Genomic DNA, 26,362 nt, shown 5'->3' with positions numbered 1-26,362 from the left:
TTCCAGGTGATATAAAAGAAACAGAATTTTTGTTTGGATCATTGGCCTATTATCGATACAAAATTTTAGCAGTGTTTTTGACCCTCTACCCTCCCCTCCATGAGACCTTTAGAATATCTTTATTGTCTTTGTTTTTGCCAATTTTTAATGTAAAAGACATATGATATTTCACTGTTGACTTAAAAAAAATAGAACTAATTACCAAGGAGAGAAATATATATATATATATAATACCGTGGCTTAAATATTTTTAAATTATTCTCTTCTTTTCCAGAACAACTCTCAACTTTATGATTATTAACATCTGTGGATTCAGAGCCATGTCAAATATTTGAGATTTCCCAATTCATGGACTTTGGCTTCCTGTTTTGCCATTTACTTTGGCAGGTCAAGAAAAGTTTGCAAATCTTTACTGAGATAGACTACGCAATGGGAATTGAATAAATTTTATTTTTTCCCCAGTCTTCATGCGTAAAAATTGACCTGAATCTTTTTATATGTTTTTTAGTCCTTGGCAATCTGCTTACTTTTATTTTGTTTATGAGCCTTCTGAAATCCTGCATTCCCTATGAACAGAGCAGGAGAAAGGAATTTGTTCACAATTCTTCATTTGTCCAAATTAGGTGTTTCTCTACGGCAGACTCTGGGTTGCTTAGCTTTATTAGGAAAAAGAAAAAAAACCTTCAGTTCCAGTACATTCTGCCCATTTAGTATACATTAGTCAAATATGTCATTGGCAGTTGGGTTTAAACATCAGTAGTAAAAAAAAAACAAAAAACAAAAAAAAAACTAGCTAAAGATTTCTCATACACATTTAAGCACTTTGGTTAGTGGTTGCTTTTACTTATTTATTGCTCTTTCCCCATCTTGGTCTCATCATGTTCGACAGGCTAGTTCTGTTTTCCTTGTTTACCGTTTTACCCCTCATCCCTGGAGTTGAAAGGCCAAGTGCACAAACACAGGGTTTGTTTTCTTCCCAGCCAACCACTGAACCATCGTTTCCCTGCAAATAATTGGCTTAGGGAAGAAAAGGCAGAAAACAAAACAAGTTCATTATGTGCAGCTTGGTCTGACTACACACCCCCCCCCCCCCCTTCACAAAGCAGCCTGGGGAAGGCACCCATGTAAGGAAAAATGAAGAAGTAGAAATAAGGAAATTTTCATTGTTGCTGTACACAAAAACAGAACTGTGCTTTGACAGTGTTTCCAGAGTAATTTTCCAGACGGTAAGTAGAGCTGTTTAGTTGTGCTATGGCAAATATGTGGGTGGACACTGCTAAAATCAGTCTCTTTTTCAGATGTTTCCAAATACTCATATGTATTGTATTGAAGACCTAATGATAAAGTTTTCCAATTTATTCCCAACCAACTTGTACTGTGCACGTAGAACAGCAGGATAAAGGAAAATAGTAAAATCTGCTTCTGTACTAGGTGAGGGAGAATTGTCTGAATATTTTGTTATGCAAATCTAAAATAATTTAATTCTGAGAGTATAAAAGCTGAAAAAAAATCATCTCTGTTGGTTTATTTGCAAACATTTGGGGAAAATTACTTTCCGTGGGATTTCTTTCTTTCTTTCTTTCTTTCTTTCTTTCTTTCTCTTTCTTTCTTTCTTTCTTTCTTTCTTTCTTTCTTTCTTTCTTTCTTTCTTCTTACTTGTTAGTTTCCTCAGTTATTCAAGGACTTCTGAATTCAGAAAATGGAGATGAGTTCTTCTGTCCTTCTTGTGTCTCACAATCAAGTTTCAGGTAGTTTGGGTCTGAATTGCTATCTCACAGCCTAGCTCTTTTGGATAAAAGCTGTTCAGTTTCATCTGAAAGGGAAATGCTACAGGAAAAGAGTCCACTGAGGTTACGTTTACTGGGCATAATTAATTATTCAAATGAATTGAAATAATCAGAATTTTGGTTAATTTGATTAGCTCTGGTATTTCTATTTAAATGCAAAGAACAAAAATTATTAATCGGATGAGATAGAATTCAATTACTCTATTCATATAATGGAATTTCTGGTATAAGAGGTAAAAACATGTGAAGTGGCTTACAGGTTCTGAAAACTAACAATATCTTTTCCATTGTTCTGCTCTTTATTTTTCGGGAAAATTGTGATACTGAACACTATGTCCCAATGGTTACCCACTCTCCCAAATAGCTTACAGTGATTATATGCGATGTAAAATTTTGCAGCCATGTGTTATTAAGATGATATTTTAAACTCATTTTTTGTAGTTCTTAAAGGCAGGAAATATTTTCCACCAAACGATGATCAAGGTTTTTCTCTCTGCTTTTCCGCCACTCTCCCCAAGATGTTTCTTATTACACTTATTTTTCTGGTTTATTTCACACCTTGTTAATTTTCTTCTTGTTTGTTCAATGCAAAGCTAAATGAATATGAAACAGAAAAGTGTGTACCACCAAACTCAGGCGCTTCTGCACAAGAATTTTCTTAAGAAATGGAGAATGAAAAGAGAGAGCTTATTGGTATGTTTGAAAGTTTCCCTCTTTCTGCAGCTCACCTTATTCTTTTATTTTATCCCCTAACGATGCTCTTATTCTATATTTTAAGTAGCAGACTGGATTCATTGATTTTGAGGTTGCCTCTAATTGTACTTGTCAAACTGAGAGTCTCATAGCAGTCCGTGAAAAATAACGTAGCATTGCAAAGACGAAGAATATTCCTCATATTAAAAAAAAAAAAAAACAGAATAAATGAGAATTTAATTGTATGGGAAATTATTAGCAACTATTTACAAATTTTTTTAATGTTTATTTATTTTTGAGAGAGAGAGAGAATGAGCGAGAGAGCGAGTGGGGGAGGGGCAGAGAGAGGGAGACACAGAATCCAAAGCAGGCTCCAGGCTCTGAGCTGTCAGCACAGAGCTGGACGCGGGGCTCGAATTCATGGACCCTGAGATCATGACCTGAGCCAAAGTTGGACATCCAACCGACTGAGCCACCCAGGTGCCCTGACTTTTTATTTTATTTTATTTTATTTTATTTTATTTTATTTTATTTGAGAAGGAGAGACAGAGAGAGAGAGGCAGAGGGGCAGAGAGAGGGACAGAGAGAATCCCATGCTGAGCATGGAACCCAACACAGCACTCAGTCTCATGACCATGGGATCATGACCAGAGCCAAAACCAAGAGTTGGATGCTTAACTGACTGAGCCACCCAGGCACCCCGGGAAATTATAGCAGCTATTAAAGCTGCTACCATATGTAACAAAATTAGAGTAAAGAAATAATCAAAAGAGCCCCAGCAGAAATTGAGAAATTTTAACTTGGGGCACTTCTTTTCAAAGCCATAAATTTTCTACATAAAGACTATTTCCAAGAATTATGAACCAAGTACCACCACTGATTGTCAGTTGCATTAGGTAGGTGGGCTATCTACAGGTAATTGACCCAAATCTCAGAGGCTTAACTCAGCAAAAGTTTGTTTTTCACTTTGCTCATAGTCTAAATAAGGTTGACAGTGAAACTAAAGTGGGCCTGGTAGGTGAAGGAATCTTCTCCATGCAGTCAGGGACCCGAGCTCCTTCATCTAGGGACTCTGCCATCTCCCTAGGCCTTGGAGATCTCCCCTGGATTGTCTGAATCTAGTCAGAACGTCAGAAAGTACAGGGACTGAGACAGAATATAGGTTTTGCATGGTTCCACAAGTCAGGCCTTGAAGGTTGCATATCATTTCTGCTCATGTTCTATGGTTGGAACTCAATCACTCAATCGCTTGGTCTGACTTCATTCCCAGAGGCTGGGAATGTGGTCTAGCATTGTTTTAAGCAGGAAGAGATTACTGATATTGGTGAACCACTGGGCAATATCCAGCACTCAGTTCCTTTTCGTGTTTTTTTTTGTTTTTTTTTTTTTATTTCCAATACAAGAATATGACAATTGACCAAAATGTTGCTATTTGCCATCATGAACTCTATCTGGGACCCTCTGTGTCTTAGAGACTATAAAGTCCGATGCCCAGGCCTAAGAAGTGTCATCCTATTAGTCACCCTGTTGGTTTTTATGATGGCCTCTGCAGTAGTTCATGATTTAATACAAAAGTTTAGTTCTAGTGTTGGAGAATGATCTATGTGGCAACTATCTCGGTGTGCATCTTTTGTTGGGTTCCCTTTGCTCTGAAGAGTTGAGAGCAAAGAGAAGCCAACTATGTGGCAAAATCAGAATTTATCTTCAACCGTTCTTTGGTATTGGCTGAACCTTTTAAGGGAATATAATCTAAATTCGTTCTTCCTCCTGTTATAGGAATGGATATTCCCAATACTTCTGGGACTGTACCTGGGACTGTTTTCACACTTCAGAGAAAAGACATATTTTCCTGAAATTCCTCCCCAAGCTCTGGGAAGGGCAGATAACTTTAATAACTCTATAGGTGTTGTGTATACACCCGTCTCTGATATAACACAGCAGATAGTGAATAAAACGACATTTGCTCCCTTTGTGAAAGGTAGGTGTACTAATGGCAACAAAGAATTACTGGTATCATTTCATATCTTTTTGAATTGATGTCTACATGTTGAATTCGAACTGACAGTGATCTATCATGCTAATTATTTAGGTTATCAAGATAGCCTACAAATTTGGTTAGTTTTTTCTTTCTCTCGCAACAATTAGTTTTTTAAAGCCTTTCAGCTTGATGGGGGTCCAATTAGGGAGGTCTGCATTTCTATTGGAATTTACTTAAAACAATAAATTTTTCATTTCAGATTTGCAGAATAGTGTCTAGGAGAATATGCCATTTGTGGGTGCGGGTGCCCTTAACATGGAAATTCAGTGATTAAGATTTACAACACAGGAAAAAAAAAAACATCGAAATAAAAGAAATTAAATCTAGCTATTAAATTATAATGTCAGAACTATGAAAAGTAAGGATGGCTAATCTAAAGATACTCTGTCTGCATATGGTATACTTTGTACACATCTTTAAAGGCCTTCACTCTAAATGAAATCACTATGTAACTGAGATAACTAAGATCAAATGTGTATTTCACTCATGGGCAAGGTGGGTGCAGTTTGGTAGTCTGCTCTTTAATCCTCGATTTCTCACAGGTGACTTTGCTGGCTGTGAGAAATACACTTACCTGGCAATCTTAGTTCCCACATAAGGCAAAAATCAGATGAGATGTCTTTGCTTCAGTAAATCTGAAATCTGGAATCCCCTGACTCTACCCTACTCTAAGTATGATATGCATACTTATCCTAGTATAATATTTCTCTATACCTCAAATTTGCCATAATACTTGTCATTACTAAAAGAAAACACTCAGTTCTCATGCATGTCTCCTGAGTCTAGAATCTAAACCTTTTTTTTTTTTTTTCAAAAGGCCCTCCCTGCCTTTTGGGATAAGTTTCATTTAAGTGGAAAATGATTTTAGTTTCATTCCAATCTGATGACACAGTTGGATATCACATTCCGTTGCGGTGAAAGTGTGCAACCTCTCTATTTTTACCTTGTCATCCACAGAAAGAAGACTCATCGGAGTGCCAAATCAAAAATCCATGGATAAACTACTTTTAGACAGTTTTGCAGACCTGGTGGGAATCATCTTTAATGACGCTTTCTCTTATAAGCTAAAATTTGTTCAGGGATATAACATTCCATTTTTGAAGGAAGATCTTTTCACAGGTGACTTGCCATATAAAATATCATTGTGGTATTTTTCATGTTTTCAACATAAGGAATAGGTTGGGATGGGCAACAGAGACACTTTTGATAGAACATGATAAAGTAGATAGAGCACATTGTATCGGTGAACTTATTCCGAGGGCAATCATATCTTCCCACGATAAAACATGATGGAGTCATCCAATGGAGATAAAGTGAGCACACAGGGGCATGTTGCAAAGGATGCGGGGTGATCCAGACGGAGAGGTCCTGGCCTCAGGTGAGGTTCCAGGTCAGCAGGAAAGGCAGACATTGATGAGTTCATGACAAGTGCAAAGAGAGGTGCTGAGCGGGTGGGAGACTTAGACCAGGGGTTCCTAATAAGCTGTGAGATGAGAGAAGTCTTACGGGGCGAAGTGATGTTTCAGATGAGAAGGACTGGCACACAGGGGTGGGAAAAGCGTTGCATTTCAGACAGAGGAAGGGCAGGTGTGAAAGTCCCGAGGTGCCAAGGGCATCTGTTTGTATCCATGGAAGAACATGAGTATAGCTGAACAGAGGACATGGAAAGGAATGTGACAGGAGACTGAGGCTGAAGTTAACCCAAGGGCTGGACCTGTGACATCCTACAAACCTAGGGTGTTGGGGAGCCATTGAGGTACTTTAATTAGGGCAGAGAAGAGATTAGACCCCCAAGCCTAAGGGAGCTCTCTGGATATGGCCCAGGGCATGGGTTGCAGAGTGGTGGGGGAGAACACAGCCAAACATACCAGGGAGCCAAAGGCACCTCGGACACGACTGGCGGCAGCTGAGAAGGAGAGTGAATGGGTCTGAGGGCCTTTCAGGAAGCAGAATTGATGTGACTAAGAGAATCGGTTCTTTCCCATTCATTCTCTGAGTGTCTTCTTTGTGTCCTGCACTGTTCTGGCCCTGGGGATGAAAGTGAGCAAAACACAGAGGGAAGCCTGTTTGCACGAGTCATTCTAGTCGGGGACAGGGGGTGGGACAAAAATGATGCACTCTGCCAAGTGGCGATAAAACAACAAAGTAAAATAGAGCAGGCTTGCAAGATAGAGCCCGAATGCTCTTCCAGATATTTTTATTTATGGTGGCCAGGGGAGGCCTCTGTGCTGAGATCGCTTTTGAGAAGAGATCAGGATAGAGGGAAGGAATGAGCCATGGATCCGTCAGGAGACAGAGCATATGAGCAAAAAAAAGTTCTAGCACAAGAGTGCATTGAGCATTTTGAGGCACGGCAGGGAATCCAGCATGGTAGGAGTGGCATGTTTGTTTTCATCTTCTTTCAAGTATTTATTTATTTTCAAGAGAGGGGAGGAGGGAGGGGGACAGAGGATCCGAAGCGGACTCTTCGCTGACAGCCGCGAGCCCGATGGGGGGGGTCGAACTCTTGAACTGTGAGATCATGACCTGAGCTGAAGTCAGACGCTCAACTGACCGAGCCACCCAGGCGCCCCAGCTTTCACCTTCTTTTCATGTCTAAGACTTCCTACGCATACTACAGTCTCGGAGAATAAAATTTGCCTCATTAAGAACTTTATTTGGTATTTTTTTTTCCTATGTGGTTATAAGTTCTGACTGGTGGAGACTCCTCTAGATTGTTTTCCCTTGGGTTCTCATTTCTTATTCTCTACTGACGTCCATCTGGTAACGTCGCTTATGGTATCGCCTCCCTTTGTGCTTGTAGCTCATTGTTGGAATATGCATGGTGACTTTTCCTGTTCTCTGGCCAAATACTGGAATAGAGGATTTGTGACTTTACAAACTGCCATTGACGCTGCTATCATACAAGTAAGAAAAGTTCTAATAATTCACGTAAACTCGTTCCACAGGTATCGAGATTTGGGTGAAAGGTGATATATGCTCAGGTTTTCATACATTTGTACAATGAAGTAGGGATACAAAGGCTGAGATTGGATTTGGGCGAAGGAACCCATTGCTTTTGTTTTTAACTTTAATTTTCAAGGAGTTTCAGAGTGATGGGAAAGGAAATGGCAAAAACCAATGTACGTGGAGGTCCATGTACCGACCACCCAGTTACTCCTAACGGTAATATCTTTCATAACCGCAGAACAATATTAAAATCAGGGAATTGATGTTGGTATAGCCCTCATAAACTTGTGTGGATTTCACCATAGCCTGTTCAGTTCCTATTTTTTCAAATAATGATTTTCCTTGTTTAAACCCCACTTTAGATCGCAACAAACCGCTCTGTGACAGAAGAGTTGATGTCAGTTACTGCTATAAATATGAAGACTTTACCTTTTATTCATAAAAACATTCTTCAAAAGGAGATGTTTATTTTCTACTGCCTTCTTTACTTTTTTCCATTGATACACTTTATATCGCTCAACGTTACAAAAGAGAGGAAAAAATGGAAGGATTTGATGAAAATGATGGGTCTACAAGATTCAGCCTTCTGGTGAGTAACTGATTCAAGCAGTGCGACCAATAATCAGAAATTAGGAAGCGGTAAAAACGTGTCATTATTTCCAAAACTGTGTGCCACAGCTGGGACTCCAATGCAGCGGCCCCGATTGCACCCCTCCTGCTTGGTCTGCCCATGGTTATCATTTGACTTCTCCGCACTTCCTCATACTTGAAGAAAGTATGATCCTATAATGGCTAGCTTGTGTTCAGAGGTTTGATCAGCAGGGATATATTTTTTTGCAGCACTTAAGTACCATGTGTTGGACTTGAGATGTCCTATAAAATATGCCCAGTGCATATAGCACTTAGGGTGGCATGTCGGAAGGGCTCAATAAGGACATTTGTTCATATTTTGATATCTTTGTATCTTGACTCATTCAAAAATGATTTAGATGTTTTTAAATACATATATTTAAACACACGTATATTTATGTATGTGTCTATCTGTCTATGTGTGTGTGTGTTTGTATTATAATAAAAACAAATGATTGAAGAATAGAAACAAGAATCTCACAGAATAACGGGTAAGACTAGAAGATAAAAACACAAATCATACAAGCTCTAAGCTTCCAAGAGGTCGCCTGGATGGCTCAGCTGGCTAAGCATCCGACTCTTGATTTCAGCTCAGGTCATGATCACACCATTCATGAGTTTGAGCCCCGTGAGTTCTGTGCTGACAGCGCAGAGCCTGCTTGGGATTCTCTCTCTCCCTCTCTCTATCTGCCCCTCCCTGTCTCTCTCTCTCTCACACAAAATAAATAAATAAACTTAAAAAAAAAACTAACATTTTTCAATACTGAATCCTGGGAAATGTGTCTTTGTATAGTCCCCACATCAAGAAAATTACTCTTTGTGGCTATGGAACTATTTGGAATGGGTGAGGAATTATTTACTGAACAATCATCTGTAAGTCACATGTTCCCTAAAATAACATTATGGTCTAGGAAATTTTAAATTTTCTATCAAGTATATTTGGTTAACAGAGAGAGTTTTGATTCTAACATACCTTAATTGTGAAACAGAAAAAGAGGAAAATGTGTTTCTGAAATGAAAAAAAAAAAGAGTGGTTTGCAGTGAAACTTTGGCAAATGCAAAGGAATGAATGGAGTCTGTTAGGAGGGTAGAGGGGGGACTCTGTGTAAATAGGACTGTTTTTTAGTTCAGAGGATGTCCTGTGGGGCAGTATCCCTGTAGTCACCTGAGAATGGGGGGGCACAAGTCAATTCTGGATTAAAATCAGAAAGGTATTGGATATTTACATGTGGATTCATCCTCAGGGTAAATGCTTCTTAGTATGCATGTAACGTAAAGTTAGCAAAACAAGTATATATATGTGTGTGTGTGTGTGTGTGTGTGTGTATCAAATATATATATAAATATATATATATATATATATATATATATATATATATATATATCCTTAAAACTAAAAAGGAAAAAACAAATCTGAAATGTTTTTGCCAAGTACAGGGTGTCTACTGGAAATAAGTTGTATCACAACCTTTTTTTTTAAGTAATGTGAAATAACTGTGAAATGTCATCAGCATTTACTATTTAAGTGTGATGACTGAATTGCTTTGTTTTTATCATGAAGGCTTTCACAGCTTCATTAACATCCCCCCCCCCATCTCCGAACTCCCTGCAATGAGTTCCCTTTTCTAGGTAATGTTTTAAGTTCCTTCATTTGTAATTCTCCTACTGTATAGAATTTTAATTCCCACCTGTAGCAGTTCCCTTCTGTACTCAGGAAGTGGATTCTGCAGAATGCCATATGCTTTCCAAAAATGCTGATGTTTCCAACAAAGGCTGAATCACTGTAATGCCACGACCTTTAAAAAGAAGTCGAATAAGCAGTTGTTCTGGGCATATTGATGCAAGTTCCTGGTTTTCATACTCTCACTATTTTTTTCAGCTGTTGAATTTTTTTTTTAATTTTTTTTTTTTTTTAACATTTATTCATTTGAGAGAGACAGAGTGTGAGCAGGGAAGGGGCACAGACAGAGGGAGACACAGAATCTGAAGCAGGTTCCAGGCTCCAAGCGGTCAGCGAAGAGTCCAAAGCAGGGCTCCAACCCACAAACCGCGAGATCATGACCTGGGCCAAAGTTGGACACTTAACCGACTGAGCCACCCGGGCGCCCCGGATTCTTATTCAGTTGGGCAATTTCGTGTAGAGGCAAGAGGACTGAGCAGAGCGCGCACTGTCGTCTGGGCTTGGCTACTGATTTACTCGGTGGGTCTTGAATAGGCCCATGAAGTAACAGTAGGACCTACAGTTTACTTATCTGTAAAACAGGAAGCCTGGACTCAAACACCTTGTGTGGTCCTCTTAGATCTAAGACTGAATACTATTTCTTACTAACCACCTGATAAAAATGCGAACCCCAGCACATCTAAAACAACACAGAATGAGCACTTAAGGCTGTACCATCATTTATATCAGCTTTCAAAAAAGGAAACATGAACAGGAACAGCAAGAAAAGAATGGGCCTGGAGGAATTATGAAATTTCAGTTTTCTGCTACTAGGGAATGTGGAGGTCCAGCCGGCTGAAATCCTCAAGAACGGTCCAATTCTCCTCTGCCCCCGGGGCTTCCGTGTTTCCCTGACTGATCAGCAGCTTAGTTATATTCCCTCCCATTTCTACGGTCAGAACACCTCAGTAATATGTTATAATGCTGAAGGCACAAAGAGCTTAATCTCTTTACTTCAGCATTTACCCCTTTGAGACACTTTTGTGCATTTTCCCAAAAAAGATAAGTACGAGAGTGGTCTTGGCAACAACAAATAAATAAAAATTGGAGACAAAAATTCGAACAACCTAGAAGTCCATGGGCAGGAGAACATTAGGATATAGTCATATGATGAAATATTATTATACAACAGTGAATATATGTCCATTGATGAATATGAATATGAATATATGTCCATTGATGTAGACGAGCAACAGCAGAACACATACAAGATGATGCCATGTATCCAGGTGTTCATTCTATTTATACAATAAGTGGGTGCAGAGCTGATGCTTAGCCAGGAGGCAGCAGCACAGCCCTACCAATGTAATATTAATAACATTTTAGTTACTAATCTAAGTAGGCAGATAGAATGGTAAACATTGTATCATTCTTTAGATTTTTGGTAGGTTTTAACTATTTCCTAATGAAGTTAAAATAATTGAAATAACTTTTTGTCTTCTTTTAGGCTCTCCTGGGGCTTAATCTATGCTGGCTTCATCTTCATTATTTCCATAATCATTACAGCTGTCATAACATCTACCCAAATTATAGTCATGACAGGCTTCATGGTCATATGTACACTCTTCTTCTTATACGGCTTGTCCTTGGTAAGTGCATACATTTATTACCACGTTCTCTGCTTTAGGTCGTAGCTAGATGTAGTAAAAATGAAGTTCTCTGGAGGTCATTACAGTTCGTTATTTCCTTCGTGTCCGCTTTGTGTGCAGGTGTGTGCGTACTTGCTTGAGAAAGTCTCTAGGAGTTGTTGAGAAGTTGATCTAGTATGAAATACAATTGGACCTCTCTTTTGCATAAAGTCTGCATTAATGCAACGATGCCTCAAAAAGAAAAAAAAAAAACCTTGACTCTAAAAATATTTTGACTCTAAGACTTTTCTAGACGGTTCATGAGGATGCGCTTGAGGGGCGGACCTGTCTCTTTGTCCCAAAGGTCCCCCATAACATGGTGGCTTGCACAGTATCTCCCTCTGACACTCCATCTTGCCCTCTCTTCCCATGTCACCCCTCTTCCTTCATAAAGCAAGAGCCTCTACACCGCCCCCCCCCCCACCTCCCAGGGTGTTTCCTGGAGAGGGCACATAGGTGTTCTTTCTTAAGACATTAATGTGGTTTCTTTGGGTGTTTCCAAGTGTGCATGTGTATCCTTGTCCTCGGCATGCACAGCTTTCCCCCTGCCCTTTCTTCAGCAACTAATGCCTAGCAGTTGAGGAGAGCAAATAAGGATCCTTTTTACAAAGGGGTTGAGGGAAGGACTGAGCATTGTGATGCCTTGGTATCTTCATCAGCGTCTCGCTGATAAATATTTATGTTATGATCTAGACATCCGTATTTATTGTGTAATGGCTGTTTAATGGCTAGACGTCTTCTCTCTCTTTCAGATAGCTTTAGTGTTCCTGATGAGTGTGTTGCTAAAGAAAACGGTCCTCACCAATTTGGTTATGTTTCTCCTCATTGTCTTCTGGGGGGGCGTGGGATTCGCCGCATATTACAGACAACTCCCTTCCTCTCTGGAGTGGATTTTGAGTATCTGCAGCCCATTTACCTTTACTGCTGGATTGAGTAAGGTAGGAGCCTAGTTAATTGCTTTATTATTGAACTTTCAAAAGAACTTGGTACTTCATAACTCTTCATGGTTGCAAACACTTTCTCTTTTTTTAATGTTTACTTATTTTTGAGAGAGAGAGAGAAAGAGACAGAGCGTGAGCAAGGGAGGGGCAGAGAGAGCTGTCAGCACAGAGCCTGACGTGGGGTTCAAACCCACGAGCTGTGAGACCATAACCTGAGCCAAAGTCGGATGCTTAACCAGCTGAGCCAACCAGGCGCCCCTAAATGCTCTTTCAAATTAGGAGCATTTATGCTAAACAATTCTAGCCTAAGACTAGATTTGAGAATGTTATTATTCCAGTGTAGAAAAATCATCATCACATAAGGAAGTTTGAATAAGAACATCTTGAATAAGACAGAGTTTCCCCTCTCAGGTGTATTTTCATTCGGAAGCATTTTCTTCTTGTTTCTCATATGCAGCTATTCACCTTTCTTTTTTTCATTATTTATTTAAATTCAAGTGAGTTCACACACAGTGTAGTATTGGTTTCAGGAGTAGAACCCAGAGATTCATCACTTACATATGACACCCTGTGCTCATCCCAGCAAGTGTCCTCCTTAATGCCCATCCCCCATTTAGCCCACCCCGCCCTTCCACTTCCCCTCCGGCACCCTTCAGTTTGCTCTCTGTATTTAAGAGTCTCTTATGGTTGGCCTCCCTCTCTGTTTTTATCTTATTTTTCCTTCCCTTTCCCTATGCGCATCTGTCGCATTCCTTAAATTCCACATATGAATGAAATCATACGATATTCGTTTTTACTTTGTATAATGAAGGCATTCTCTATTAAAAATTGTGTAAACCGCTTTTGGAAACCTCAAATCTGAAAAGTTGTCAAGACTATAAATACAGAGCGTAACAAATAGGTACTAAGTGTATCAAAACACTCATGAGCTAGATCAAGAAATAGAAGGATGCCACAACTCCACTCTTTCCTCCTGAAGGTAAAAGTTTTGTGATCTTTACTTCCTCATCCCCACCTAATGTGTGTTCCTAAGCCTAATTTTTTAGTGTTGCCTGTTTTTAGTGTTGCCTGGAAATCTTTTCCAGTTTTTGACTACTATTAACGCTGCAAAAAATCCTTATGCATCTACCCTAGTGAATATGGGCATTCAGTTCTGTTCGGTATAGACCTCAGAGTTGGATAGTAGGATCTAGGATACATATATCTTAATCTTCATAGCTACTACCAAGTATTTTTCCAAAGTGGTTGAAACAATTTACTTTTGCACCAGATGTTTCGAAGTTACAGTTGTCCTGAATCTTTACCAGCATTTGGTATTATTAGTCTGCCAAATTTTAGCCATTCTGGTGGATCTGCAATAAAAATCCTTGGGGTATTAATTTGCATTTTCCTGATGTTTGATGAAATTTCATTCTTTTTCGTATGCTTAGTGGCATTTTGGGTTTTCTCTTTTATAAAGTGCCTATCCAGGTTTCCCCCCACTTTTTTTTTAACTGACTTTTAGTCTTCTCCTTATTGCTTTGTAGGAATTTCTTACATACGCGAGCTATGAGACATTTGTTGCTGACATTTTTACTTGCTCAATGGTGCTTTTAATGAGCGTTTTCTTTTCTGTAGAGTGCTTTTGTACCTTTAAGAAATCATTGCATTCCCCCAAGGTCATAAAGATATTCTCCCAGGGGTGCCCGGGTGGCTCAGTCAGTTAAGCCTCCGACTCTTGATTTTGGCTCAGGTCATGATCTCTCGGTTCACGGGATGGAGCCCTGCATCCAGCTCTGAGCTGACAACGCGGAGCCTACTTGGGATTCTCTCTCTGTCCCCTCTCGCTGCTCCTACCCAGCTCACCAGTGCACATATGCGCGTGTGTTTTGTCTCCCCAAATAAATAAGCTTAAAAAAAATTTTTTTTAAGTTTGTCTCCCATGTTCTTTTCTGGAAACTCAATTGATTCTACTTTTACATTTGGATATAAAATCCATTTCAAAATAACTTTCGGATATCTATATGTAGAAGCAATATTAATTTTTCTACATGAATATCCAATTTCTTCCACTTAATTTGTTGAAAAGACCATCCTTTCCCTGAACAGACTGCTATATTTCCTTTGTCGGAGCTCAACCAATCCTGTATTAACCCATCTGTCTACTCTTGAACTGTTGCTACATTATCTTAAAATTGTTTTTGCTTTATGTGTCTTGATATATGGTGGTAACAGTTTTACCACTTGATTTTCTTCTCCAAAGAGAGACTTTTCTATTCTAGGTTCTTTGAATGGTGTAAATTTTAGAATTAACTTATTGAGTGATACACACGCATATGTATGTGTGTACAAAGCTGCTCACGTTGGGATGCAGTTTGATTTTTTCAATCAGTTTCAGGGAAATTGACACTTTTCTTTTGATCATGAATAATATATCTTCACATTCATTTGCTCTTTGTAATTTAAGTATTGAGAGCCTTGCACATTTTTTTATTTATTCCAAATTTTATATCCCTTTTTTAATACGTTTGATGCCATTATAAATAGCATCTGTGTTTAGATTCTTATTTTTAAATGTTTGTCATAAATGTAGGGAGATACAACTGATTTCTGTATATTGGCACTGTGTGTATCCAGTTTCCTTGCTATATTCTTTAAAACTAAGAACGCCTGGGTGGCTCAGTTGGTTAAGCAGCCAACTCCTGATTTTGACTCAGGTCACGATCTCATGGGTTCATGAGGTCAAGCCTCACATTGGGCTCTGTGCTGACAGCACAAAGTCTGCTTAGGATTCTCTGTCTCCATCTCTCTGCCCCTCCCATGCTCTCTCTCTCTCTTTTTCTGTCTCTCTCAAAAATAAATAAATAAATAAATAAATAAATAAATAAATAAATAAACTTTAAAAGCTAGTATTTTTCTAGGTTTTATCTTGGGATTTTCTTATGCATAATCATGTTGTCTACAAATAACGATAGTTTATTGTTTTCCTTTTGCAGTTTTTAATGCTAGTTACTTATTTTTCTTGCCTTATTGAGGAGACTGGGACCTCCAGTACAATGTTGAATAGAAATGCAGGCAAAGGAAAAGCTTTCGACATTTCACAAAAAGGATGATTTTTGGTATTGGTATGTGTACATCTATTTTGCCAGGTTTAGGAAGATCACTTATCTTCTCAGTTTGCGAAGAGACTTTATTATATGTGGGTATTGAATTGTATCAAATGCTTTTTTCTGCACCTATTTCACTAACCAGTTCACTTTCTCCTTCAATCTGGTTTATGTTGAATTGCATAGAGTGATCTTCAAATGTCAACCCAGACTTGCATTTCCGGAATAAACTCAACTTTGTCATGAAACGTTAGCATTTTACATAAGTGGAGTTTATGTTGTCCAGTGTGAGGAACTGGGCTTGGGAGCTGGACTTCATGTGTTGAATTCAGCTTTGCCACTCCTACGTGATTTTGACTTTGCTTGGTTAAGCCACTCAGTTTCTCTGTGCTTCAGTTTCACCATATGTAAAATGCACATAAAAAGAACACAGCCTAGGGGCACCTGTGTGGCTCAGCCAGTTGAGCGTCTGACTTTTGATTTCAGTTCAGGTCATGATCTCATGGTTTGTGAGTTTGAGTCCTGCGTTAGGCTCTGCATTGACGACGTGCAGCCTGCTTGGGAATCTCTCTCCCCCTCTCTCTCAGCCCCTTCCTCTTTCCCTCTCTCTCTCAAAATAAATAAATAAACATTTAAAAAAATAATAAGGCCTACCTTATGAGGTTATGATAAGGATTAAATGAGATATTATAAAAAGCCTTAGAACAACATCTAGAACATTATACCTATTGTCACATGACAAAATTATAAACATATCTTTATTTGCAGTAATAACTAGAAGAAGTTCTCTTATCATTATCCAACTAAGATGCTTCAAATAATTTTTCATATTCTTTCAAAAACTTGTGTTTTTTTGCTGCATAGAGTAGATATTTTGCAACATTGTAATGACTTTATGAAAACAAGAAAATGTCCTATTTTTAGAACATTCTTTTAAAATCGGTATTTCCTTCCACTATTCCTTTGTTGTCAGATAGAAATAGTTTCACCAATAACTTCATTATAAGGGCTTCTTGAAAAACCTGTTTAATAAAATGACAAATCTTGCTGCCACACTGGATTATTTTTGTGTTTAATTTAAATACTTATTAATTATTGTTTTTGCTTGAATCTTAGATTATCCACTTGGATAGTACTATGAACGGTGTAATTTTTCCTGACCCTTCAGGAGACTCCTATGTACTGATAGCAACTTTTTCTGTATTGGCTTTTGATGCGCTTTTCTACCTGGCATTGGCATTATATTTTGACAAAATCTTACCCTGTAAGTAAAAGTGGCTTTTCTTCGACCTCTGCACATGTTGATCACATTGTAGGTTTTTACTTAAGGTTATGTAAATGTACTTAAAGAAGTAAAGAATAACAGGGGCGCCTGGGTGGCTCAGTCGGTTAAGCATCCGACTTCGGCTCAGATCATGATCTTGTGGTTCATGAGTCCTAGCCCCGCGTCAGGCTCTCTGCTGACAGCTCAGAGCCTGGAGCCTGCTTTGGATTCTGTGTCTCCCTCTCTCTCTGCCCCTCCCCACTCACACTCTGTCTCTCTCAAAAATAAACATTAAAAATTAAAAAAAAAGAAGTAAAGAATAACAAATATTTCCTATCACAAACTAAATGAGTTCTTTATTCCTGCTTCATAGTTTTAGCAGTTTGAAGGAATTTTCATGGGAAAACAATTAGTCTTCTGCTTTTAATAATATACATTATGAATATTCAGTGATTAAATAATGGTACTTTTTTCAAGAATCCCTGAAAGTGTTTTCAAAGAATGATATGTAAGACTTGTTTCAAAATGAGCTGCAATAAATTAATTCCCCACATGGTTTTGGCAAGTGTCGATCTATCGTATGGTGGAAGGTGTTTAGTAAGTAGTTCTTACAAGAATGTGGGGCAGATTGTGAAGTGAACATCCAGAAAGGGCCCCAGGTCTGGAACAATCAGGTTCTCCCCTACACCCTCTCCTTCTTGGAGGACCACTTCACAAGGTGACACGTCCATCCTTTAAGGAAGTAACAAAATAAAAATGAAAGAGGACGTTCTCAGCCTTATTCTGAAAAATTTTTAATCAGTTGTTCATATTTACAGAACTATATTACCCAGTTAAATTTTCTCTATCTTACCAACAACCAAAAATTTCACAAGTGCAGACTTCCTGCCCACATGCTAGAATCAGAACACTTTTTTTTCTTGCACAATCTTATTTATTTATCTTACTTTTTATGTTCTTTCCACTTTGTATTTAACCCTGTCTTCTACACTTCCGTGCAATTATTTTATATATTCCCATCTTTCTGTCACTTCTGGTTTAATATCTGAAAGCCCTTAGCAACAAATACTACTTCTGTGTTTTACATTTGGAAAATGACAGTGTATTTATCCCGAACAAATATAATTTCTTCCTGTACTTTACATACACGTTCCATAGGGACTTCAGTACCACGTCCAGTCGTATTGTTGCGATCAAGGGATTTCTGAAGTCCACAAACATGTTTCCAGTTATTTTTATGTGCCATATTAAGGCCTTCCCCCCTAAATGTTCGGTTTCATTCACTCTAAATATATTTTGGACCACATTTTATTCAAGCCTTTGTATATGTATATTTATTGAAAGTTCTATGGTACTATTTGGCTTTTGTGATAATACGTTATTTCCTTTGAATTTTCATTGTTTACTTCATGACCTGTTTTCTTTTCAATAATAAGAAGTTATAATGAAAACAATTTCTCTATGATGCTTAAGTCTAAGACACTCTGCACTATTTTGAATAAGGCTTCTTTGCTCTTGGTTCTAATGTTAATGATCCAATATTGTATTGCCTCTTGATGAATTAGGTGGAAATGAACGCCATTACTCTCCATTATTTTTCCTGAACTCGTCTTGTTTCCAACACCAAAGGACTAATAATAAGGTCACTGAGAAAGAAATAGATCCTGAGCATCCTTCTGATGATTGTTTCGAACCCGTAGCTCCAGAATTCCAAGGAAAAGAAGCCATCAGGTAATCACACTTATACCAATATATGGGTGCAAGGCAAACTTGAACAAAATATTGAAGAAGAAATTTGTCTTTGTGAATGTCACTTTGAATTCTTCCACATGACCACCAACGGCTCTTGACTGCTCCTTGAAAGGAAAATTCTCTTTGCTTCGCTCCATATAATGTTACCACGTCACCCGCCATCTTGTCTCCCCCCTTATTTCTAACTTTTGTCTCCTGACTCTCTTTCATGCTTACTCTTTTCTTTCTCCAAATTCCTTCCTCTATAGTTTCTCTGGCTTATGTGATATAATGGAAGAAGTAAGAAACTTGGACTCAAAAACTTTTAGACTTCAATACCACAATGCCCTCTCATCTGATGTGTAATCTGAGAAAAAAAAATGTGTAAGTTTCTCTGGATCTCCCGCCCTGTAATGAACAAGAGTAATATTTACTTTGTAGGATTGTTTGAAATTCATATAAGGAGTTCTTAAAATATCTCTGCCATCAGATCCTACCTCAAGCAATTCTAATTCAGAGAGTATGGGCTTACGCCCAAGAATTTGCAGATTTTTAAGAAGCCCCATAGGTTTTTCTAATGTGCCCTAAAATTGAAGAACCAGAGGGTTTTAAATATAAACCACTTATTTAGCCGATATTCACATAGTGCCTACTAGGAACCAGACACGCACTTAATACTCAACCAAAGCTTGTAAGGCGGGCACTTCTATTTGGCCCATTTTATAAATGAGAAAGGTGAGGTTCTGAAAGGTTAAGTCTCTTGTCCAATGTCATGCATTCATAAATGGGGAGCCAGGATGGGAATCCAGAGTCTGTCTATTCTCTTAGCCCCTGGCTACTGTAGAGATGTCAGGAGGTGAAGGACGAGGAATAAAATGGCACTATAGCTAGGAAGTGATCTATTTCTGCCTAAGACAAAGAGCATAAGGTGAACTTACATACCTGAACTTCATCCTTCTAATTCAGACCCTATTTTCTGTTAAGCTTCCTGAGGGGCCACAGCCCCTACCGACCTCAGCTCTATGAAAACATCTATCTGAAAGAGAAAGGCCAAGTGAGGAATAATCCCCCAAAACTCAATGTCCTCAGTTCCTCTTCACTGGTTGAGAACACAAAAAATAAACTCTATTACTGTTCAAATTATAATAACTTTCAGATGTAATCTTCCAAAAAAGTCTTGAGGTTAGTTATGTAGATCAAAAGATGTTTGTTTTTCTACTTCTGCAAAAGAGAGAAGAGTAAAATGTCCTCACCTGCCATCTTTGTTCCCCTTACCTCCCAAACCTGACCCATCTATGCAGTGTTAACTCTGGAGGTCCCTGTCTCTTGGTCTGGATTCTTTACTAAAGTGGTGGAAGGAGCCACTAACAAATCAGGAAAGAAAAATCATCTGATCCAAGACCTATACACTAAAGCATTTGACTCCATTGCAGGACAACTCACCCCAGATCCACACCAAAGTAGCAAACCAGGCTTAGGTGCCCAACCTTGTAGCTCTTCAGCGACAAGTTTCTGTACCTTTCAGTTACCAGTGAAGCAGGTTCTGGGGCTTCAAGACAGCCTAAAGTTGACTGTTTACCACCCAACATTAGACACTGTTCCCAGTGCATAAGTCTTAACTCTTCTTTCCTCATAGCGACCCTTTCTTAGGGAAACCCTTTCCTTCCCCACCACTAGACAAGTGTCAACACTATCACAATCAATCCCAATATGTTGTATGGATCTAGAAGGTACTACTGTAATGATTCCCTTTTTCCCAGGTGGTCTCCCCTTTATATGCCAGTGGATACTTCCTCTTTCCCTAGCAGCCTGTAAGCTATACATATCTGAAAGTATAGAGGAATTCATGCAGAGCTCTAACCAGAATCAAGATCATGGCTATGTAAAAATATCTATATTTTATTCAAAACTGGCTCCCTCTCACCCATTACTGCCTCCTCCCAATTTTTCCTTCTCTGGGATCACTTGTATGCACAACGGTCCATTCCTATAACTTTAGCCCATTCGTGCAACATTCCCAGAGCGTAGACAGGATGTCTGCCCCAAATGGCTATCTTCATCTCTGAAATCCAAAAACAACTGGCTACTCCTAAAGGGAAGTTTCTTTAGTAAAATAAAACATTAAGGGGCACCTGGGTGGCTCAGTCGGTTGAGCATCTGACTCTTGATTTTGGTTCAGGTCATGATCCCAGAGTTGTGGAATCAAGCCCCATGCAGAGCCTGCTTAAGATTCTCCCTCTCCCTTTGCCCCTCTCCCCTGCTCATGGATGATCTCTCTCTCTCTCTCTCTCTCTCTCTCTCTCTCTCTCTCTCTCTCTCAAAAAAAAAAAAAAAACCCCACACACACATTAAAACCCCACTTCAATGGGTGTCCCACTGTGGTCAGATTCAGCACCATTTTAAGCCTTTCTCTTTTATATTTCCTGACTCTTTGGTGTAACCCCACCCACTGCCAGTGTCCTGGTTGAATAATTGTCCTTACTTTAATTTTGATCCATGCTCAGAAAAGCGGTTGACCAAATTATTTCCCTTTGAATTAAAGATGCCACCATACATGATCTTATGTAGTCATGACATCTCTAACTTGTCGGAGCCTGGTTCCTGCCTCTTCCTGTATTAGTTCCCTTTGGGATTCTAATGTTCATTCAAGTTTGGTCATTACCCATTTAGAGGGGTGTGTATGTGCGTGTGTGATATTCGAATGAAACCTTTAGATGTGGGAGCCTAATGCTGGGAGGAAAGGATAGGGTTAGCATTAGGTTGGTGTAAAAACCATGAGAATCAACGAGATAACCCATCAAGAGAGTCAAGAATGGGAAGACCATCATGTACCTGGAGAACACTGTGGAACACCAAGATAATGTGTCTGGCAAAAGAAGAGGACCTTACAAGGAAACCGAGATGAAACATTTAGGAAAATAGGAAGAAAGCCAGTAAATCCAATGTTACCTTGAACGTACACACTTTCAACCAGGACACCGACACCAACAGCGACCCATAATCCAATAAGTAAGGAAAGAGAAGTCTTTGTTGCATTTAATAATTAGGGGGCCACTAATGATTTCAGTATGAGGAGGTTCACTAGAATAGTGGGTTCAGAGTGATCGAGGAGGAAGTGAGAAAATGGACATGGAAAGAATTTGCTCCTATTTTAAAAAAATTTTTAAACATTTTTTCATGTTTATTTGGGGGGGGGGGGCGGGTCCAGAGAGAGAGAGGGAAACAACAGAATCCAAAGCAGGCTCCAGGCTCTGAGCGGTCAGCACAGAGCCCACTGCGGGGCTCGAAGGGGCTCAAACTCATGAACCAGGAGATCATGACCTGAGCTGAAGTCAGGCACTTAACCAACTGAGCCACCCAGGTGCCCGGAAAATATTGTTTTTAATAAGACGAGGAGAGGAGCGCCTGGGTGGCTCAGTCGGTTAAGCATCCGACTTCAGCTCAGGTCACGATCTCATGGTTCATGAGTTCGAGCCCCACATCAGGCTCTGTGCTGACCGCTCAGAGCCTGGAGCCTGCTTCTGATTCTGTTTCCCTTCTCTGTTCCCCCCTGCTCGCACTCTGTCTCTCTCTCTCAAAAATAAATAAAGATTTAAAAAAAAAAATTTTTTTTAAAGAGGAGAGAAATCTGATTGTATCCAAAGCAGAGTACAGGCCAAAGAGAAGCTATCAGAGAGGAAACTATAGAAAATGCAGGTGACAGAGGGTCTGATCAATGAACAAGGTTGAAAGGGGTGGGAGGGGATGGGAGGGCATGGGAGAGGGTGAGAGGGGAGAGTTAAAGAGTGCAGATTAACGAGCTGATTGTATACAGAGTAGAAAACATCCAAAGACAGAAGGTGAGAACCATTCTAAAGTGTTCTGCTTCTCTAAGCAAAACATTAATAATTTAACTGTAACTTTCTAAAGCGACTTTTATTTTCTCTCTTGGGGAAAATGCTTACTCAAAAGCAAGTCTCTGTCTTTCTGAGCAGACTGGTTATAGCATCCCTTATTTCACACAAGGGGGTTGGTGTATCTGTCACCGTGACTGGGGTTGTTCCTGACCTCTGCTGCTTTCACTTCTGCGTTGGCCGAGTAAACACCACTTCTGTCATTGCAGAATCAAAAACGTCAAAAAAGAATATACAGGAAAGTCTGGAAAAACAGAAGCACTGAAAGGTAAAGAGAAACGTTTCATTGTTTCATTGACTTCTTTATTGCAAAAAATGGGGAGAATTCCGCGTGAAAAATGAGCACATGCACACGAGCAAAACAGAAAAAGAAAACAGAATACAAACAAGCTAACTCCACCATTTGGAGATTAACTGTGGTTGAGAACTGGCTATAAAATCCTTCCAGGTGTTTCATGGATTCACTAATTTACAGGAATAGGGCCATGCAATGAAAGGTATGATTTCACTTTGGTTTTAAAGACGGCTTGCTAAAAACAATGTTGTATTTTATTTGCACTGTGAGGAAAGACCATCTAGACGTAAAATTGATATATATATATTTTTATACTAGCCAGGGAATGTATATAGTTTCTATGTACTGGTGAGATTAACTAAAACAAGGTGAGTACAAACTGGGGATTGCTGGAGGGGAGGTGGGCGGGGGGGATGGGTTAAACGTGTGATGGCCATTAAGGAGGGCACTTTTGGGGAACACTGGGTGTCATATGTAAGCGATGAATCACTGGGATCTGCTCCTGAAACCAAGACTACACTTTATGTTAATTAACTTGAGTTTAAATAAATAAATAAATAAATAAATAAATAAATAAATAACTTGAGTTTAAGTAAATAAATCAATAAATATTAAAAATAAATAAAACAAGGTGAGTAACCCCATTGACCATGAATGAAATTTCACAAGTGACCATCTCCACGGCAAACACAGTTAGAAGTTTGAATGAACCAATGCATCTGATACTAGATTCTGACAAATAGTTTTCTGTAACAAATACTTAGGTAAGATCCAAGTTAGTGGCCTCATTTTATAGAGGACAGCCTGTGTTTGTTAGTAATGATTTTTAGGAAGAATGTGACTGATTTTTACAAGAGACGGGAAACCTGAGAAGTTACAAGAGAAGAGCCAGAGACCTTCCCTAAGGTTCATGGTTCTCTGTCCAGTGCTTTAGTATTGCATTTACTTTTTAGTCCGTAGTGTGCCTTAACTCAGTCTCACTTACCCCTCTGAGGTCATTTCTCACTTTGAGAATTTTCTGTACCCGTGTCAGCAAATTTGTTCTCCGTCCCGCCACCTACCCCCAGGTTTTTCCCATCCAATACCATCTTGATCTGTGGTTTCTTTCTTGAATTTTCGCCAAGGATACATTGAAGTCTTTTTTTAAATTTGTCATTTCAGTTTTCCAGCGTGCATTATGAACCACTTTTGTACTCGTCAATAACCATGAACGACTTTTTACAACATCTTCAAAAAAATTAAAAAATTAGAAGTGATGAAAATCACTGCGTAGAAACACTATATGAAATCAACAGTTCCAGTGGCTCTTGGGGAAGTAATGGGGAGTTGCATGCTCTCAACCTTCTCCCCTCACAGTTACTTCCTGTAGCAACTTTGGAACACCTTTGGGAACACGCTTTGAAGTCCTTACCTGCAGCCTGGCTTTCAGTGGCTAAATGGGATTCCCATGTGTGGACACCTCAATTGACTGACACTAGTGAATGAAATTTGGCTTGTTTCCAATTTTGTCCTTATCATGAAAAGAAAAAAAAACCACTAGGGGGTGACTGAGTGGCTCAGCAGGGGCTCAGGTCCTGATCTCAGTTCCATGAGCCTCACATTGAACTCTATGCTGTCAGCACAGAGTGGCTTTGGATCTTCTGTCTCCCTTTCTCTTTGCCCCTGCCCCACTCGCTTTCTCTTTCTCTGTCTCAAAAACAAATAAATTAACATTAAAAAAAAACCCACCATAATAAGCCTTCTTGTTTAATCATTGTGAATATAATTGTGGATACAAATTTCTAAAAGCAGATAACTCAAAGGGACTATATTTTTAAGATGTTTATGCATATTTCAAATCATTTCCCTCCGAGGTTATAAAAATGTATACACTTGTGGGAAGAAGCAATAATTAAAAGCAACAGCAGTAATAATAGGAACATTTAAAGTTACATGACTTCCATGGAAACAATGATAAGTGAGTTACACTGACTTTTTCACTGAATCCTGTCAGATAAATAGTATCTCTCCCATTTTGCAGATGAGGAACTGAGGCTTGTATTTCTTTTTTTCCAGTTAATATGGGTCAGTTCCAGGATAGAGATCATCAGTTTTCTCTTACTTTTGAAAACATCATTTTTTCCATTTATAAACAGTAAATGTAAAACTTGTTAATGTGCTTGTTTAGTTCTCCCAATATTATTTATTAATTAATTCATCTTTTTGATGAATTTAAAAGCCTGTTTCATTAATCTTTATTTTTTCTGTTTACTTTGGTCCATCTTAGGCTTCTTTTACATTCCATAGTCAGTGTGTCCTAAAGCAGTAACATATTATTTTAATTATTATATTTATCCCAGTGGTGTTACTCTATTACTAACATATTACTTTAATTATTATAGTTCTCCAATACTAACATATTATTTTAATCATTAATAATTTTAATATCATGTGGCCAAGACTAATTTCTTACTATTCTTTCATTTTTCTTAATTATTGGAGCTTATTTTTCCAATGATTTTTAGAATCTTTGAAACGAATTATAAGTGAGTGTTTTAATGGATTGGATTACAATAGGAAGAATTTTCCCTTTACATGTAATTATTATTCCTAGTACATTTAATGGTTGAGTAAAGCGAACCTCATAGTGTTTAGTTCATCCAAGGTCATCCAGATAGAAAATGAACGAACTGGAATTCATCCCAGTTGTTAATTAATTTCAATAATGTCTGAAAGTAGGTCACAAATTTAACTGAAGGAACCTGATCTTTTAGACTTAATGTATTATAAAATTCTTAGGAATTTCATCCAACGACTTTCCAAAACAGAATGTGGTTTTCACTTGGTGGTAGAGAAAACAAACAAAAAATAATAATGGAAAGGATTCTTAGGTGAATGACTTTCTTCTACTGACCTGTAAGTGCAAAAGGTTTGTAATGAAAGAATAGAAAATTTATAACAGGGGAAAATATAATTTTTGGTTGATATATTTTAAAAGGTAATTAATGTCATGAGAAATGTTTATCATTTAATATTTGAAATGTAGGCTAGAAAAGAATACAGAATATGATCAAAATCTGTACATATATTTACATGTTCACATATGCACATGCATATACAATGGAAGTAATTGTGTTCCAATGTTAATATTTGAAATTGTAATTAATTTGGTCTTCTTAGGTGGTTGTATGTATTTCCAAATACTGTACAGGAAGCATGTTATTTTAGCAGCCAGGAGAATATTGGATAAACTATTGAAAGACTTGAGAATATCCAACTAAAATTAATTTTTTGTTCTATGTTTAGAACCAAGCCCTTTCTAACGCCCTCTTATTTTTAATGTTAATATTCTATTCTAAAAACAGACTTACTCCTTGACATATATGAAGGGCAAATCACAGCAATTCTGGGTCATAATGGAGCTGGCAAATCTTCATTACTAAACATCCTTAATGGATCGTCTGTTCCAACAGAAGGTGAGCAAAAAGAAATTTCTCAAAGGCAAGATGTGCAGTGATAGAATGAGGTCATATGTTGCCTTTCTTAATTTAAGGTTAAATTTGACTGTGTAAGAGCAAATAATGTTTGTTTATCTAACATTGCTTGCCAGGCTCCATGATTTTGAATATATCTCATGTTTCCCAGGTTTTCGTGAAAAGCATTATCCTTATTCCATTGTTATGTGATATTCCAGGGAAAATATAGACCACCCTGAGCATATATTTATG

General features: G+C 38.5%; 1 protein-coding gene across 3 annotated transcripts in view; it reads left to right on the top strand.

The window, feature by feature from the left end:
* The first annotated feature begins 273 nt into the window (after positions 1–273).
* The window catches only part of ABCA6 (ATP binding cassette subfamily A member 6), a 61,799-nt gene continuing 35,710 nt past the window's right edge, over positions 274–26,362 (top strand). Inside the window, exons 1-13 of one of the 3 annotated variants that reach the window (XM_045044291.1) lie at positions 275–1,226; positions 1,299–1,431; positions 2,381–2,480; positions 4,257–4,458; positions 5,476–5,637; positions 7,322–7,425; positions 7,830–8,056; positions 11,265–11,406; positions 12,198–12,383; positions 16,589–16,736; positions 18,302–18,467; positions 22,570–22,628; positions 26,000–26,110. In XM_045044291.1, the coding sequence (XP_044900226.1) occupies positions 2,385–2,480; positions 4,257–4,458; positions 5,476–5,637; positions 7,322–7,425; positions 7,830–8,056; positions 11,265–11,406; positions 12,198–12,383; positions 16,589–16,736; positions 18,302–18,467; positions 22,570–22,628; positions 26,000–26,110 (1,603 nt within the window). In that variant the 5' untranslated portion in view covers positions 275–1,226; positions 1,299–1,431; positions 2,381–2,384. Of the gene's footprint in view, positions 1,227–1,298; positions 1,432–2,380; positions 2,481–4,256; positions 4,459–5,475; positions 5,638–7,321; positions 7,426–7,829; positions 8,057–11,264; positions 11,407–12,197; positions 12,384–16,588; positions 16,737–18,301; positions 18,468–22,569; positions 22,629–25,999; positions 26,111–26,362 lie in introns of all 3 variants that reach the window. The other 2 variants (XM_045044292.1, XM_006940527.5) reach the window with 2 other exon arrangements.

Source organism: Felis catus, chromosome E1, assembly GCF_018350175.1.
Source record: "Felis catus isolate Fca126 chromosome E1, F.catus_Fca126_mat1.0, whole genome shotgun sequence".
NCBI lineage: Eukaryota > Metazoa > Chordata > Mammalia > Carnivora > Felidae > Felis > Felis catus.
Note: the sequence above shows the minus strand (reverse complement) of the source record. Positions and strands in the feature narration are given on the sequence as shown.